Source organism: Lissotriton helveticus, chromosome 5_1 (genome assembly GCF_964261635.1).
Source record: "Lissotriton helveticus chromosome 5_1, aLisHel1.1, whole genome shotgun sequence".
Taxonomy (NCBI): domain Eukaryota; kingdom Metazoa; phylum Chordata; class Amphibia; order Caudata; family Salamandridae; genus Lissotriton; species Lissotriton helveticus.
In genome coordinates, this window is record NC_136065.1 from 1,321,656,968 (window position 1) to 1,321,673,532 (window position 16,565).

Sequence of the window (16,565 nt, forward strand, 5' to 3'; positions counted from 1 at the left end):
AGGACCAAGGATCCCTAAGTATCTCATATCAGCCACTATGCCAAGTGTTGTGATGTTAAAAGAAGAAAAATTATTATTATACTCGGGTGAGTCCTAACTGAGGTGAACAGATAAACTATTAACCCTAGACTTAGTTTAGAGCATACCAGCTTCCTGGTCAAATAGGGGGGCGATGTCCTTTATAATCACACAAATGTTAAAAGATACTCTCCACTTGTGCATGACTCCTCTTTGCAGCTGAACATATTGCTTCATCATATTAATCATATTCTGATAACCCAACACCACTATTATTTGCCCTTCTAGTTTCTGCCATTTGACTTTTTCATATATTTGTTTTTTTATTTTTGGGGACTGCTAAACAATCTAACTTAATGTCTCGATTATTGGAACTCATTCCCTGCCCCTCTATAAAGAAGTGGAGCGTTATACCTTGACATTTGGGAAAACGATTGATTCTTCAAAAAACAAGCTATTTTCACTTTCACCTCATTAGATAGTTGTCATAGTCTTGAAATCTTACATCATTTTAAAGGAAGATTAGCATATGTACTACTCAATGCTTTCTATAGAAGAAATGTTTTGAATATTGTTTCCTTCTTTATACATGTTGTTGATTATTTCATATATCAAGTTTAATTTATTTTCTTTTGTAGGTCTCTTTTGTGTACATTTTATGTTTCCCCCATAATCCTTGCCTAATAATTTCCTGTGGATTTATTTTTGGTTCATTTTCGTTGTTGTGTACTTGTATTACAAATATACTATTTTTAGGTACCTCAAAATACTGCTTAAAGCCCTGATAAATCAACATTAAAAGTTATAAGTGTTGAAACATGTTGGCTTCTACTGCTTTTAAAGCTTAACTAAAATTACTAAACTCCTTTTGGAAAATTCACTCTGGAGTCCTCAACAACTAATTGAAGCCAGAACCGACTTACAACCTTAGAACCAGACTTCCTTATAAAAAAAACAATGGCAAAGGAAAGAAATACTAGATCTGGCGTGACCATGAGTCGGTGTTGGTCAATGTGTCATGCAGCACCTTAGTTTCTACTCCTCAACCACCTCCTAGTGAAAGTTTTTACAGATTGACTTCACAACCTTTGGTGAATGAAGACTCTAAAGGGAATAACCTGGTTATGCAGTTGGAGTGCAACACTTCATGAGGCTCTGAGTGGTACCAAACGTTTCCCATCACTGATGCTGCTAGGTGTGTAATCAGAGTCAATCAATCAGCAAATTTGTATAGCGCGTTACTCACCCGCTAGGGTCTCAAGGCGCTGGGGTGGAGGGGGGAGGGGGAGTCGCTACTGCTCGAACAGCCAGGTCTTGAGTTGTTTCCTGAAGGAGAGATGGTCCTGGGTCAGCCGTAGGTGGGTGGGGAGGGAGTTCCTTGTCTTGGCCGCCAGTTAGGAGAAGGATCTTCCGGCGGTGGTTCTGCGAATTCGTGGGACGGTGGCGAGGGCGAGGCTGGCGGATTGGAGCTGGCGGGTGGGTGTGTAGAATGTGAGGCGGCTGTTGAGTTATTTGGGGCCCATGTCGTGGAGAGCCTTGTGTGCGTGGGTGAGGAGTCTGAACGTGATTCTCTTGCTGACAGGGAGCCAGTGAAAGTCTCTCAGATCGGCAGAGATGTGGCCGTGACGGGGGATGTCCAGGATGAGTCGTGCAGAAGCGTTCTGTGTGCGCTAGAGTCTTTTCTGGAGTTTGGCTGTGGTTCCAGCGTAGAGGGTGTTCCCGTAGTCCAGTCGGCTGGTGACGAGGGCCTGGGTGACCGTCTTCCTGGTTTCGGTGGGGATCCACCGGAAGATCTTTCGGAGCATGCGCAGGGTGTTGAAACAGGATGACAAGACGGCGTTGACTTGCCTGGTCATCGTGAGGGAGGAGTCCAGGATGAAGCCCAGGTTGCGTGCATGGTCCGTTGGCTTGGGGGCGGTGCCCAGGGCAGGGGGCAACCAGGAGTCGTCCTAGGCAGAGGGGTATGGCCCCAGGATGAGGGCTTCCGTCTTGTCTGAGTTAAGTTTTAGACGGCTGAGCCTCATCAATTCCGCGACGTCTTTCATTCCTTCCATGAGGCTGGCTCTGGCGATGGCGGGGTCGTTGGAGAGGGAGAGGATCAGTTGGGTGTCGTCGGCGTAGGAGATGATGTTTAGGTTGTGTTGGCGTGCGATGGCTGCAAGGGGGCTCATGTAGACGTTGAAGAGGGTGGGCCTGAGCGAGGATCCTTGCGGAACGCAGCAGATGACTTTGGTGGCCGTGGATCGGAACGGGGGGAGGCGGACTCTCTGGGTTCTTCCGGCGAGGAACGAGATGATCCACTCCAAGGCCGTTCCTTGGATTCTGGTGTTGCTGAGGCGCTGTATCAGGGTGCGGTGACATACGGTGTTGAAGGCTGCTGAGAGGTCCAGGAGGATGAGGGCAGCTGTTTCCCCGTTGTCGAGCAGGGACCTGATGTCGTCGGTAGCTCGCAGCTACCGACGACATCAGGTCCGGTCAGCACCGAGGGCGGTCTCGGTGCTGTGGTTTGCTCGGAAATCGGACTGCGAGGGGGTCGAGGGATCAGTTTGTCTCGAGGAAGGCGGAGAGTTATTTGTCGACAGTCTTCTCGATGACTTTGGCAGGAAAAGGGAGGAGCGAGATGGGGCAGAAGTTCATTAGGTCCGTGGGGTCCACGGTGGGTTTCTTCAGGAGGGCGCTGAGCTCGGCATGTTTCCAGCTCTCCGGGAAGGTGGCAGATGCGAAGGAGCTGTTAATGATGTCCCGGAGTTGGGGTGCGAGGATGGATACAGCTTTGTTGAAGATGTGGTGTGGACAGGGGTCGGTTGGGGAGCCGGAGTGGATGGTGTTCATCGTGCGGGTGGTGTCTTCGGTGCTGACCGGGGTCCAGGTGCAGAGGGTGGTGGTGGGGGGCGCTGGTTGGGTGTGTGGTCTGTGCGCCGAAGCTGTTGTGCATGTCGGCGATCTTGCGGTGAAAGAACGAGGTGAGTGAGTCGCAGAGGTCTTGCGAGGGTGTGATGTCGTTGCAGGCGCTGGGGTTGGAGAGCTCTTTAACGATGCTGAAGAGTTCCTTGCTGTTGTGGGTGTTGTTGTCCAGTCGTTCTTTGAATGTTGTCCTTTTGGTGGTGCGGATCAGCTGGTGTGTTTGCGCGTGGCGTTCTTGAGGGCGGTCATGTTTTCTGTTGTCTGGTCGTGGCGCCAGGCTTTCTCGAGGGTGTGGCAGGTTGTGTGAGTGAGGGAGTGAAGAGAGATAGCTTCTGTATGAGAAGAAGTGAAGGCAAGGGATCCATGCTTTCTATCCCCCTTCTCTCTGGGCTATGCTTGTCGGGCCGAAAACTTGAAGGTGATGGAATTTCCTTGTAGTCATGTGGGCAATGGGTGAAGTTGAGGCAGGCGAGGTTGTAATGTGTATTGGCTGTTATAGCATGCTTTCATTGCTGCTGTTGTAGCATTTTCTTGCAAGACTTTTAAATGAAAGTGCTTTAAAATTAACAGCGTGACAGGACAGAAATAGGCCTGGTAAAGAAAGTAACCTGTCAATTAGGACTTTACTTCCTAAGTAATTTGGGCAATTTTATCTGCTACAAGGCACATTCCCTGCACAAAATTATCTTTTGCAGTGCTAGAAAAGCAGTGGTTGGTGCCATTAGGGTCACTTCCAGATGTGCCAGACTTAAACAATAGAGAAAATGATTTCTCTCATCCCAATGTTCTCAACAAAGAGCAAGTGATGGTAAAAGATTTTCCTCAAGAGTTGTAGTGTCTGGCTGTAGATACACACGTTTAGCATATTCCTAGTATCTAGTGTTAGGCTCAGATGTTTGCAAGTTGGTTTTGTTTGAATACGTGTTTTGAGTCATAAGATGTGGTGTGACTCTTTCTGTTAGTGTGTATTGTGCATGCCAACTCCATGTTTGAATTTTTTTTGTACTGTTGTTTTTGGCCATTTACCGAATAGGCGCCAAGGTTGTATGTAGTGTTCCTAACTCATTTTTTTCCCGGCTTGTTCAGTCATTATTCCATTTCACTTTGTTGGGGTTCTCGTAGCTGCGCCATTGTTTTCTTAATAATGCGCACAATCTTCGATAACACCAAATAACACTGTTGATGTCTCAAGATGTTGAGGGCCAAGCCCCTACTCGGAGACCCAGCACTGTTTCCAGCCCTTCTTCTAGCTGCTTAATAATGCTACATAGGTGATGAAAAGGACACCTTTCCAGGACCATCCTTACTGCCACATGAAATACCCTTCCACACTCGTCACAAGGTTATGTTACCTGTTTTTGTGTCAACACATTTGGCCCATTGTGCCCCACCTTCTTCTCCAAAAAATACCATTTGACACCAAAAAGAGCCACTTGTCACGCAGCAGAATGTACAGATAACCTCTAAGATGTAACATCTCGGGTTTCTCCCTGGAAATCTTTAGGGATGATGATTCCTAAAGGTGCCTAACTCCCAAGAGCCACCTGACCTGTCGGGCCTCTCCACAGGGCAGCCATAACACAGCCCAGACATAACCCAGCCCATAGACTGTCGAGAGAATTCAATGGCCAGCTCATAGAGGATGCCACATAAAAGTTCCCACATCAGGGCGGAGAACCACTCCTGGCAAATTTTGGCATGGAGCTGGGTATGGAGTATGGGCAAGACCTGCCATGGGCCACCTCTATCTTAGGGCTGTGGTTGGCAATGACAGAATGCTTCAATGCCTTCTAAGCCTTTAGTCCAGGGGTCAACACCATCACACGTCGAATCCCAGCCGCTCCAAGTGTGTCAAGCACCAGAGGTCCTATTCAAAGCTGGCACGAACATCTCTTTTGACACCCACTCATAATCCCCTGCTTGCTTCATAGCCAGCCTCAGCTCTGTAGGTAAAGGATAAAAACAATCTAGTGGCTATGCCTGGCATGTAGGAGCAGCTTAAACAGGAGTGAGAGCTAAACAAAAGCCCCTCATGCACCTACGGCTCTTATGAGCAGTCGACAGGTGAAGGTCACACAACAACCCTTGGGACGACTACAATGTAGATCCCCAGGGGACCTGGAGCACTACCACGCTTCAGTCGGGACCTCATCCGCCTGCAATATTATAGAATATCATGAGGTCGTCCAGAGGGCTGCAGACTTCAAAGGCTGAACATGTGGATTGCCCCCGAAGCAGGATGATATCCAGATGGGGACACTCTCAAAATCGGAGTGCACAGTCCAGTTTCTCGCTATCCTCAAAGGAATCTTAAAATCCACCCCATAGGATTTCAAGGACCCTGCCAAGGCTAGAGTTGTCACCTCAGGGCGGAGTAGAAGTTTAAGCCCACTTTCGGCATACATTAGGGGACAGGTTCCACCAGACTCTCTGGTAGTACATTCCATCCGCAGGCATGCCTCTACCCAGGCTAAATACGATGCTCCTCCTCCAGATGAGGAGTGCAGGAATATAAATGTAGCTGGCAAGAGATTGGCAGTAGAGAGTCAACCCATTGACTAATAGCCAATTCGGTGGCTTTCTTGTCATGCTACGACGTGGCATAATGGGAGCAGATGAATGAACTCATTAGGCACCTACCAGAGCAGTGCAAGAAGCATGGGGTGCAGATAGTGTCTAAGGGTAAGGTCATCTCCAAGGCCAGATCGCTGCACATTTGGACACAGACACTGCCCTTATCGGCGTGAATACCTAAAGCCTTCCTAGGTGCCATGCCTTGATCTGAATTTCAGAGTTAAAGCCTCTAGCAGCCTGTCCTAGCCCTCCCATTCGACAGGGAGCCTTTTTGGACCAAAGGTTGATAAGATACTTGAAAGGATTACAGAGGAGAGGTAAACCTCTCGGTGGAGGATACAAAATTCCCTTCCTCATTGGGGGGCAATCACATCAGACAAGTTGATCTTCACGGTAGTCCAGTACGGCTAGTGCACCAAATTACACACCACCTGCCAGCATACCTTCCTGGACACACACTTTCATCAAAGAATATCTCTCTTGGAACTGCTAGCCATTAACATATCCCTGAAAGCCTTTCAGTGCAATGTAGTCCCCATAAGGGGTTTTGAAATTGGGCAATTCACCACAACTTTCACCTCCTGGTGGAGCATATCCAGGGGCGGACAGCGACTTTGCAGACATGCTCAGCAGGATGCATCAGCAAGTCCATAAATGGGAACTCCACACCCAGGTCCTGCACATATACTTTCAGCTTTGGGGCGTCCTACAGATATGCCCGTTTGTCACCCTATAAATGCAAAATGCCCTAACTTTGTTACCAGGTATACACACCCACAGTCCATAGGCAATGCACTATGGATGAGTTGGTCAGGGCTATTTGCCTATACCTTTCCACCTCATGCATTTCTTCCTTTGTGGAGAGGAGTCTCTGGCAAATATCAGTAACTGTCATTCTGGTAGTACCAGCCTCGGCCAGAAAGCACTGGCATTCCACCCTCATGGAGATGTCTCTCCAGCAGCATGCACATCTGCAGCCACAAAAGCTATGAACAGAGTAGTATTCTTTACACCTGTGTCTTTTACAGATCTCTTGCTTTTTTTTCCGTTTTTATACACATTGGACTTCACTCTCCATACTTATGTTTTCATGTATTTAAACTTTCACTGGCTATGCAAAAACAATCTGACATGGAGTCAGTCCCCATGCGCACCACTTCTCTTGACTCTAAAGACTTCTTTGAACAAAAACAACATGAAAACATCTGAGCACAACACTATATGGCAGGTGTATGGTAAGCATGTGAATCTACAGCGCTCCATGGTACAAACAGATGCTTACAGGGAAAACTGAATCAAGTCAGACATAATTGTATTTTAAAGTGCTTGGAGTATATTTGCTTTGACTGGAAAGAGGGCTTGTCCAGTTTTTTATTCTACATATTGCAAGCTGATAACATACACATGGTGCTTAGCTACTTATGCAAGAACGCTGTAGTGCTTTACTATCTCCTGCTTTTAACAGGATCAATTCTTGTCTTGCAGGCTTATGTGAATGAATTCAAGTTTCAAAGTATAATGGCAGACGATGCTTTAGAATTCTACTTGGAGTATTTTCCGGAATTGAAGGCAAAAAATGTTGACTCTATTCCAGGTAGGATTTCATTCCCGTACGTGGCTAAATTGCTGATGTTAAAAGGAGAATTCCAGCAATTACCACTTATGCACAATTGCAGGGCTTTTTAGGTGTATGTTTGTAAATAGCACTATTAATGCAATTTGAGAAAGATGCACAGACGATAATTCTCAAATTACCTACCTTTCCTTAAAATTGTTATGTGGTCATAGACTGTAGTTTTTGCCATGCTCATTTGCCATATTGCAATGTAATACTTCCCAACACGAGTCTCACAACTTTTTCCATGAACAGTGCAGCAACACACCAAAGAATTTTCAGCTGACTTTTATATTAAAAACAGAAAACCCATCAGAGATCATTATATGCATATCGTGTCTCAATAAAGAGATGGAATATATTAAATGCAAATATATAGTCTTTGTACAGATTCTGACAATAACCATAGAAGCAAGGGGAAGGTAAGAGAGAGGAAGGTCTAGGTGCATGTTCAGAGGGTAGCCCCATTGGAAATAGAAGCATGACATAATTGAGGTGACTTTTAGTCCTTATGGGGCCTCTATGCCTTCTGGAGGTTTTGGCCCAGGGAGCTTAACCACATCAATGCTACAGCAATTCTCCCTCAGCGCTGGAACTCATTGATTCCCTTTGTTCATGACGAGCTCAGCTCGTCATGAGCACACGAGCAGTGTACTGCATGATGAGCTGAGCTCGTAATGAGCATAGAAGGGGTTAATAAACTCCCAGTGTAAGCTCAGCCTCTGTCTGGTGGTCTACCCAGACTGGATAGTTCCTCTACAAACCAGTAATAACCATATCTGGGTGTTCTCCATACCCTTTTCTACAGACTGATATTCTGATTGCCATATTCCATGACCTGTCCATCCAGCTTTATTACTTCCTTAATATAAGTGGTTTACCTGTTTAAATGTAGGCAGCGCTCATCTTATAGTGCTGATTGATCTATTTTCACATTTAAAAAAAATGAAAATTACTTGTACACATTTGTATGTATGGGGCATATGATGCAGTCCTTTCCCTGGAAGATACTATATAGAATTGTTGCCAGGGTAGAGAAGATAGTCTTCCCACCCCTTGTTCCTACTTCAAAATCTGATTAATCAATTGAAGGGTAACCAGGTAAGAATATGGTAATGAATGGTATAAATTGAGAAGAGATGGAGCAGTTTCTTTGGAGTGACCTCTTTTGTGAGCAAAACCGAGTTTGGATTCACAGACAGAATTACAAGATTAGCAAGGGAGACCAAATGGATAACAGCTAAAACATTTAACAACACCAAATGTTTGTTATTCTCTCCCTCTTCTTTCCTGTGGGTTGGGAATGCCTGCACCTTAGAACTGTCAACTCCTCAAACCCAACCACCGACCCCTTGCATCATAAAGTGATGTAGCTCAGTTCAAGATATTTATTCCTACTAGCAAGGAAGTATGGCCTTGTGCTCCTCCTTTTTCTGACCATTATTACTTTTCAGAATTCCAGATGAAAATAAGGAAAAACAGTTAGCCATGTGTGCTGCATACTGTCTAAGACTTTCTGCAAAAAGTGTTGGATGGAAAGTTTGAATTAATCTCAGCAACTGGTAATCATTTGGGCTCAGCAATTTGGACCTAGCCATAGTCACATCAGTCTTGACCCTACTCTAATGGGAACAGTCCAATCCAAACTGCCAGTCTAGATCCGCCCTGAGCTGGAATACAAGCAACCCAGAGCCGATTGTCACTTTATTAGGGCTCATCAGCCAGGAATAGCTTGGTTCGAGAGGCACAATGTGCATGGGAATCATCTCTGGGTATACCCATCCTGTTAAAAATGGGATTTCTGGCTGGCCAGGGCTAGCGCCTAAGCCAGGCAGAAACCACCACTCTAGTCAGGGCAAGGGAGTTACACACCGAAGCTAAGCCCTGCTCACCCCGTGGTAACTTGGCGGAGCAGTCGGGCTTATCCCTGAGGCAATGTGTAAAGCATTTCCGCAAAGACACGCAGACACACGTGACACACACACACGTGACACACTAGGCACACCACAAAAGACACTCCACACAAGGTTGTATAAAAAATAACCTTTGTATTACACATAAAACATATTAAAACACAATCACATATATACACTGTGCCGCCTGGCACTTGGTATTATTTTACAGGGATTGTATACACTATCGGGCCACTGTCGTAACCATCACATCACAGAATTAGGGAAAACAACCAGCAACTACTGGTAAGATTACACTTAGCCAAACACAATAGGCATACATATAATCAGCAGTGCACCATAGTGGCCCATAGTAAGGTGCACTCTTTATAGTAGAATCTTTTCTGGTAGGAGAACACTCCATGCACATTTACCTCAGGACACACAATCATAACACCTTATGTGGCTCTTATGCATACACTGCACCACAGGTGATTTACACCACCTTATCACATCAGGCCCCACCTAATCATGGGGGCGACCCTCTTAACCACGGAGGCCCGTCTTGGGCTTCCCCGCAAAGCACTGTGTCCCACAAAATCAGGGCTCTCCTAGCTTTGGCTTTTCACCAAGCAGCTGCCCGCGATCTGGCGGTGCAACTGCGAACACCGATCCTTGCCCACCCACAGCATGGCAACCCAAAAGTGAGTCGGGCAGTCCCGGTCCCCGAGGGGGAAGGGAAGCTGATACCTTGCTCCCCCTCCTCTGCCCCAGATTTGGATGTGTGATGCCAGCCCTCACGGTGACCGAAGCTCAAATGCACAAAAGCTCCCCACTCACCATTCCTTGGGGACTGAGTGAGTTATGTGGCAGTCTTCCCCCCCACTGATGGCTCAGGCTCCTGTGCTCCTCTGTCTTGCAGTCTGAAGCACGAGCCTGCTTCGCCCGCCTACAACCAGGCCCCGCCTGGCTTCCGTCAGCGGATCGGCAACCCGGGGTAGGCTCCCGCTGGGGTGCAGACTCTGCGGTGTCTCTGCCACCACCAGGTAACGCCTGACTTCCGCTGACTGCCACGTCCGGTCCTCGGCATCAGTTCTCCCTGCACTGCCCTGCCCACAGTCACCACATGACTTCCAGTTCTTCCTCGGGCCTCCTTTCTCTGCTGGTGGGAACCCCATGGGGCTCCCCCTCGTTGACACAGGAGCCCTGCCCACAGCCAGGCTCAGCATCCTGGCTTCCTGCTTCGACCCTGCCCACGGTCAGGCTCGCCTGCCTGACTTCAGGTACGTGAGCTACTACAGTGCTTGGGAGCGCAATGAAACAACTGAAGGGCTCCCCACACTCCTTCGCAGGTGCGGAGATGAGCACAGCACTCCCCACACCACCGGTGTCCTCAGCAGCTCCCAGCCGGTCCACAGCACAAAGGCCGGGCAGTGCTCTCCTCAGAGCAAGGGTGCTCAGCCCTCTCAAGGCAGAGGGAAGACCAGCAAGTAACCCATGCTGGGTCTGAGGTCACACCGGGCAGAGCTGGGCACAGGCAGGCCAGCATGTAGGCACCCCCAGGAGACAGCAGCTAGGTCTCACGGCTGTTCCTCCCTGCCCAGCAGTCCTTCAGCTTCCAGCAGGTAACCAAAGTTCCCCCTCTTTCAAGGGGTACAATCTCCTATATTTATACCTCACATGTCTTTGTTCTACCCCTGGCACACAGTTACAGTGCACAACAACCTGCTTTGTTAGTGTAGGCTCTGGCCCCAGACACACCACAGGGGGGCGGAGCCAGCATTGTGGAAGGCAGGCACAGTCTTCTTCAGGGTCAGGTGCTACTCCTCCCACTACTCCAAATGCAGTTGGCCTATTCAGCCTAGTGCTGTCTCACCCAGCCCCTCTGGAGCCACTGCACCTCCCCAGCCCCTGTCATCCAGAGCCAGACATGTAATACACAACAGGCAGGCACAAAGACACATAGCACACAGAAATGCCCACTTCTAAAAGTGATATTTCTAAAATAGTGATAATTAAACTGCAAACACTATTACACAGCTTTTGTTACCACTATTCCAAACATACCATACTTGACGATGCTACTCCTCTAATGTCGGGAATTACCACTGAAACACATATCCGGGAATCCCCAATGCATTCCTATGAGAGGGCAGCCTCACAGTAGTGAGAAACCAAACTGGCTGTTTGTCACTACCAGGACATGCCACACAGTTAAGGCACATGTCCTACCTTTTACCTACAGCGTACCATGCCCATATGGCTCGCTAGGGCTACCTTAGGGATGACTGATATGTAGTAAAAGGGGAGTCCCAGACGTGGCACCCACTTTATGTGCCACGTCACAGTGGCAGTAAACTGTGCATGCAGGCCTTGCAATGGCAGAGGCCTGGCATAGGTTTGAAAGGTTACTTTGGTGGGTGGCGTAAGCAGCGCTGCAAGCCCACTAGCAACATTTAATTTACTGGCCCCCAGTATATGAGATACCACTTTACAAGAGACTGATAGGTAAATTAAATACGCCAAACAGGTGTAGACCAATCTTACCAAGTTTACCATAGAGAGCTCATGCACTTTAACACTGAACAGCAGTGATAAAGTGCCCAGAGTCCTAAAACCCCCAACACCAGGTCAGAAAAAATACCAGGAGGAAGGCAAAAAGTACAGGGATGACCCTGCAAAAAGGGCCAAGTCCAACACATCCCACTTAAGGATGACACCCTGTAGTATACAAAAAGTGATGGATGGAATGCTTAAATTCATCTCAGCCACTGGTAACCAATCATTTGTGGGCGCATTCCAATCTATTGTTATTTTGCACACAGTACCACCTCTGTTTGGACCCAGCCATATGCAAATCAGTCTTGACCTGCTCCAATGGAACCAGACACCCCCCCTCCCCCCGCCCTCCTCCTTTGAACTGCCAGGACAGGCCCTCCCTGAACTGGAGCATATCACCCCACAAGCATATGGCTGGGTTAAAACTGAGGTGGTATGGTGGACAAAATCAGTGGACTGGGATGCAGCCCTGAACGTTTGCCAGTGGCTGAAATTAATTTAAGCATTTCATCCATCACCTTGTTATTGTTGCAGGTTACGCTTAAATGCGACCAGACGTGGGTCCTGTGCCACTGGAACCAAGCTTTACCCACCTTATGAATCCTAATTAAAGCAAAATCAGTCTTGGGTTGCTTGTATTCCAGTTCAGGGGGGACATGGCCTGGACATTGGAGATGGGTCAAGGCTGATTTGTATAGGGCTGGCTCCAAATTGAAATAGTACAGTGGGTGAAATACGATGGACTGGGGAGAAACCTGAGCGATTGCCAGTGGCTGAGAATAATTTGAGCATTCCATTACCATGTTGTTGTTGCTGTTGCTGTCAAAGACTGGCAATGTGTATAACGTTGCTTGTCCACCTGAAGTGTGAATGTCTTGTTTTAGAAGCCAGCTTGTTTGTCATGGTTTAGAAAGTTTAATCCACTGAGTATTGATCAGCTTCCATTGCTCCATATCACTCTATCACCCATTGAAGAAACACATCTGTCATGTGCCCACACCTACAAGTACGTCTTGGTGGGAAAGTACCCATGAGTATCTGTGGTTCCAGATTGAATAGTCAGGCTTACTTCAAGATATATGAAAAGACTATCTACTGCTGCAACCTGAAAGGAGAGGAAGACTGTCTCGCATGTATCATCCATGCCCAAATTTCCTCCACATCCACTTGTTAAAGATAATAATAGGACGTATTTTCTAATGAGAATCTTGTGACCATTTTCAAATCCTCGCTTGAGACTTCTGGTAATTTCTTTAATTCATGAGTCGTCGTTTACTTCCAGTTAAGCTGGTTACATTGAGCACCCCCTTATCATGGTACTGTGTGTTTGAGTTAGTGTTCTTGTGTGGGCTCATATTTACAGCATGTCTCTACTTTTTTATATTGGGAGGATATAGTTAACCATTTGTGGTAATCCTCACTGCCTCTCAGATTATATCTTCCCAGTCCTCTTCATGGGCCCCAAAACAGCAGCCACATTTGTGTCTTCAGTCCTAAGACTTTGTGCATTTATTGGGCCAGTCAGGGCACTGCTGCCTCGTCTGAATCATCATCAACAACTTGCTGTCTCGCATCCTTTTGGTGTTGCCTGTGGCCACTCAGTGGCAAGGTCCCATGGGACTCATTCAGGACAGCCAGAGAAGGGACTAACAGAGGAGTTTGTCACCGAGGTGCCATCTTGGATCAGCCTTAAACCAGGCTTTGTGTTTTGACTGCTTTCCTGCTTGTAATATTCGCATAAAGCAATTTCTGAACCTAATTTCCTTTACACAGCAAATGCATAGTAGTCATAGGCCCTCACGATAAGGCTTATTTTATCCAGACTACTTATTTTAGTGCTTAGCAGTTCATACTTATTGGTAATGAAGTCTTATACTTTTTCTTTAAAAAAAAGAAATTGCAGTACTTGAATACTGATTTATTGTCGGTCATAAAGTTAACATTCTAACCCAAAAGCAGTATTTTAGAGTAAGTATTGATTTCTGATTGATACTTCTAACTACTCATGTCTTTCCTTAAAATATCATCTACACACTTGGGATCCGAAGGGATCTGTAATAGCCAGGAAGTACTGATCCCTTAAGGAATGTCAATCACACAGAAGTACAACTGGCTAGGTCAAGGGGGAAATAGGATAGAGGGTGTCCTATAGAGATTTAAAGGGGGAGATTCCCTCAGGAGAAGAACCCTCACTCACCGTTAGGTAACATGCATCATCATATGGGTACCCTCCTCACACCGAAGTGTGGGCTACGACTCCCCTGGGGGAGGAGCTGAGGTGTTTTTTCTCTGAAAATGAGTGTCAAGACGTAGTGAATAAGTGCAAAACGGTGTGAAATGTGTGGTTTAAAAATGTCTGACTGAATCCACTGAAGCTTTATTGGGAGGTCACAGCGACATTATTAAAACGAGAGACTGGTAGGGTTTCAATAGATATACCCTACTGTGTTCGGTCAAAACGCTTCTGCCACCAAGCATTCGTAAGGACCTCATTTTACCAGTAACTCTGCTCAGCAAGTGATAAAAGTGAAATATAGAAAATTAGAAAGGGTATACAAGCTACAACTGGAACTGTATGGCCTGAAGTTCTACGTCCTTCTTCTGTTCAGAGAGAAACGTGAAACTGTTGGGAAAAGGTCATGGTAGTGTTATCAGACCTCATTACACATTGGTAAACAAAATACAGAGTACAAACCACCATATAACAACCATGTATCATATCATCATTTCTACAAGTGTTTACCTATAGTGCATAAAAACTCATGTGCACTCTCCGTGCTCTTGGACCATCTTGTGATGCCCAGCTGTAAAGTGCACATAACATAAGGTATGGTGAAGTTCCTGTGTCCAACTTAAGTACTTAATATCAGATATAGTAGACAAAGCAGTATTTACAATTCCAGTTAGATGTGGGGAGAAGTGGGCGCTGGGGCTTTCCAAAGTCAATCTTGTTTTGAGGTCTTGTGAATCCCTGTGTCCCAAATTAACAGGCTTAGTGCCTCAAATTACTTCCTGAAACAGCCCGACCCCAGGCCAGTCTCTAAATCATGGGCTATTTCCTAAGTGGCCAAGGGGTCACGTGGGCCAATCATCCCTAGGAGGGAGGGGAGAAATGCAGTGGATGAAGCTCCAGAGGCTGGCCTGGGACACAGCATTCTCCTTAATACATGGTATGCTGTGTGTCCCTCGTCTGGAATTATCGTCCTGGCATCACTCAAGCACTGGGGGCTGTTGTGACCTTGTTTCATGAGAAGCATAGAAACAAGGTTGGCACCCAGACACAAGAGTAGCGCATGGCTCCTCCTGAAAGTGTGGGGAAAAAGCGAGGGGTCCACATGCCATGGAAGCCACGGTCACCCCTCTTTGAAATGGCTGACGAGAGCAGCAAGCCGCTCTCCCCAGCCACCCAAATGCGGGTTGGGAAGTGCGGACGCTGGGTCCTCTGGTCAACTGACCTGGAGACTGCTGGGAATTGTAGTCCTAGGTGTGTTCACGAACGCGGTGGCTTCCACTAGCGATGTGGCCCTGCTGGAAGTCGGCAAGACTCGCACGAGTTCTAAAAGTAAAATGAAATAAAATAAAGAGAATCATCAAGACTCATGAGGCTGTACATAAATGTATGACTCACACCGCTGGTGTAGTCATATGTATGTCGCAGGAGTTCGAGAGATGCATGGCTGGGGGAGCGTCCAAACTCCAAAGTGGTGTGTCTGCCTGTGACCCACACCGCTGGTGTGGTCAAGACGGCATCACATATGCATAGAAGGCCATGGGAGGTGCGTTGGGCCAGAAAGCATGGAAACAAGGTTAGTACCCTGGCGCATGAATAAAATAAATAAATTATTGCATCCATTTATACTTTATTACAGAGTTTCAATTTGCATTATTGGAAGTGCTGTAGTTCTTCGGATACTGATATTTCCATTTCAATCCGTTTGGAAATAAGAGACCATGGTGAGTCAACAGTATTTGACACACCGATGATTTTCCCTTTGCACAGATTGATTAGTAACCTATACACACTATTGATTGACCTTTTGCGTTCACCATTTTTTACTTTTTTTCATTTTTCTTTTTATTCCCGCTTTGTTCTCCTTTCTTTTCTTTCCTTTCTCTCATATCTAAATTTACTCTGTTTTCTTTACATGTATATCTTTCTTTACATTTCACCATCTATTTCACTTTGTGGTGGTCCCATTTCTCTTTTTTCTTACAAATCACTATCTTTGGTGACAGTGGTGGTGACCAAATTATATTTTTTCTTCATTTAAGTATAATGAGGCTTGTTTATTCCAGTTAAATTAACCGCATCTTTAGTTTTGTTTGGTTGTGAAGGAAATGCAACTAACTCGATTTTAGATCCAGTTATTGGATTTGTGTTCATATGCATGTCTGCTTTTCGTTTTTGTATAACGTCCGGCTGGCTTGATGAAGAACCACCAAATATTATTTTGTGGCGAAATAAGATCTTATCTATGTATTATCTTGAAACTGCATTATACAAACTGAAAGGTATAAGAAAGAAGACACTTGGTCGTAATCTATGGTTTCCAGTTACCAACTGGATAGGAAATTGAGAAGGTTTTGTCATCACCTCTGTATTTTGTATTCTCCTTGATTTATGGTGTATGGTAACTGATTATAGTTTTGGCAACTCTGCTTATTATGGAGTGGAATCATATTATTGTCCCTTTTGTTGATTGGATGCTTATTTTTTCTCTCTCTCTCTGCTGATGCCAAAAAAACGTAATACATTTTTTTTTTTAAAGTATATTGAGGCTTTTGTATTTGTTTATTATAGCCCTGAGGAAGTCTTGGGGGAATGCCCATATAAGAACAAACATGTGTTGGCTTTTTGTGGCTATCAGTTGATAAAACTAAGATTATGAAAGCTGAAGTACTCATCTGACTAAGATCTGGCAAAATAAATCAAGAAGAACATTGAAGAAGACCATTTTGTGAATTTATTGTTGGCATTATTACGAATATTGCTCAGGACATTG

The 16,565-nt window shown here is 46.0% G+C and overlaps 1 protein-coding gene across 2 annotated transcripts in view; it reads left to right on the top strand.

The window, feature by feature from the left end:
• RNPEP (arginyl aminopeptidase) overlaps nucleotides 1-16,565 on the top strand; it is a 239,082-nt gene that overhangs the window by 141,350 nt on the left and 81,167 nt on the right. For both annotated transcript variants that reach the window (XM_078644158.1, XM_078644159.1), the window contains exon 8: nucleotides 6,982-7,090. In XM_078644158.1, coding sequence (XP_078500284.1) covers nucleotides 6,982-7,090 — 109 coding nt within the window. The remainder of the gene's footprint in view (nucleotides 1-6,981; nucleotides 7,091-16,565) is intronic.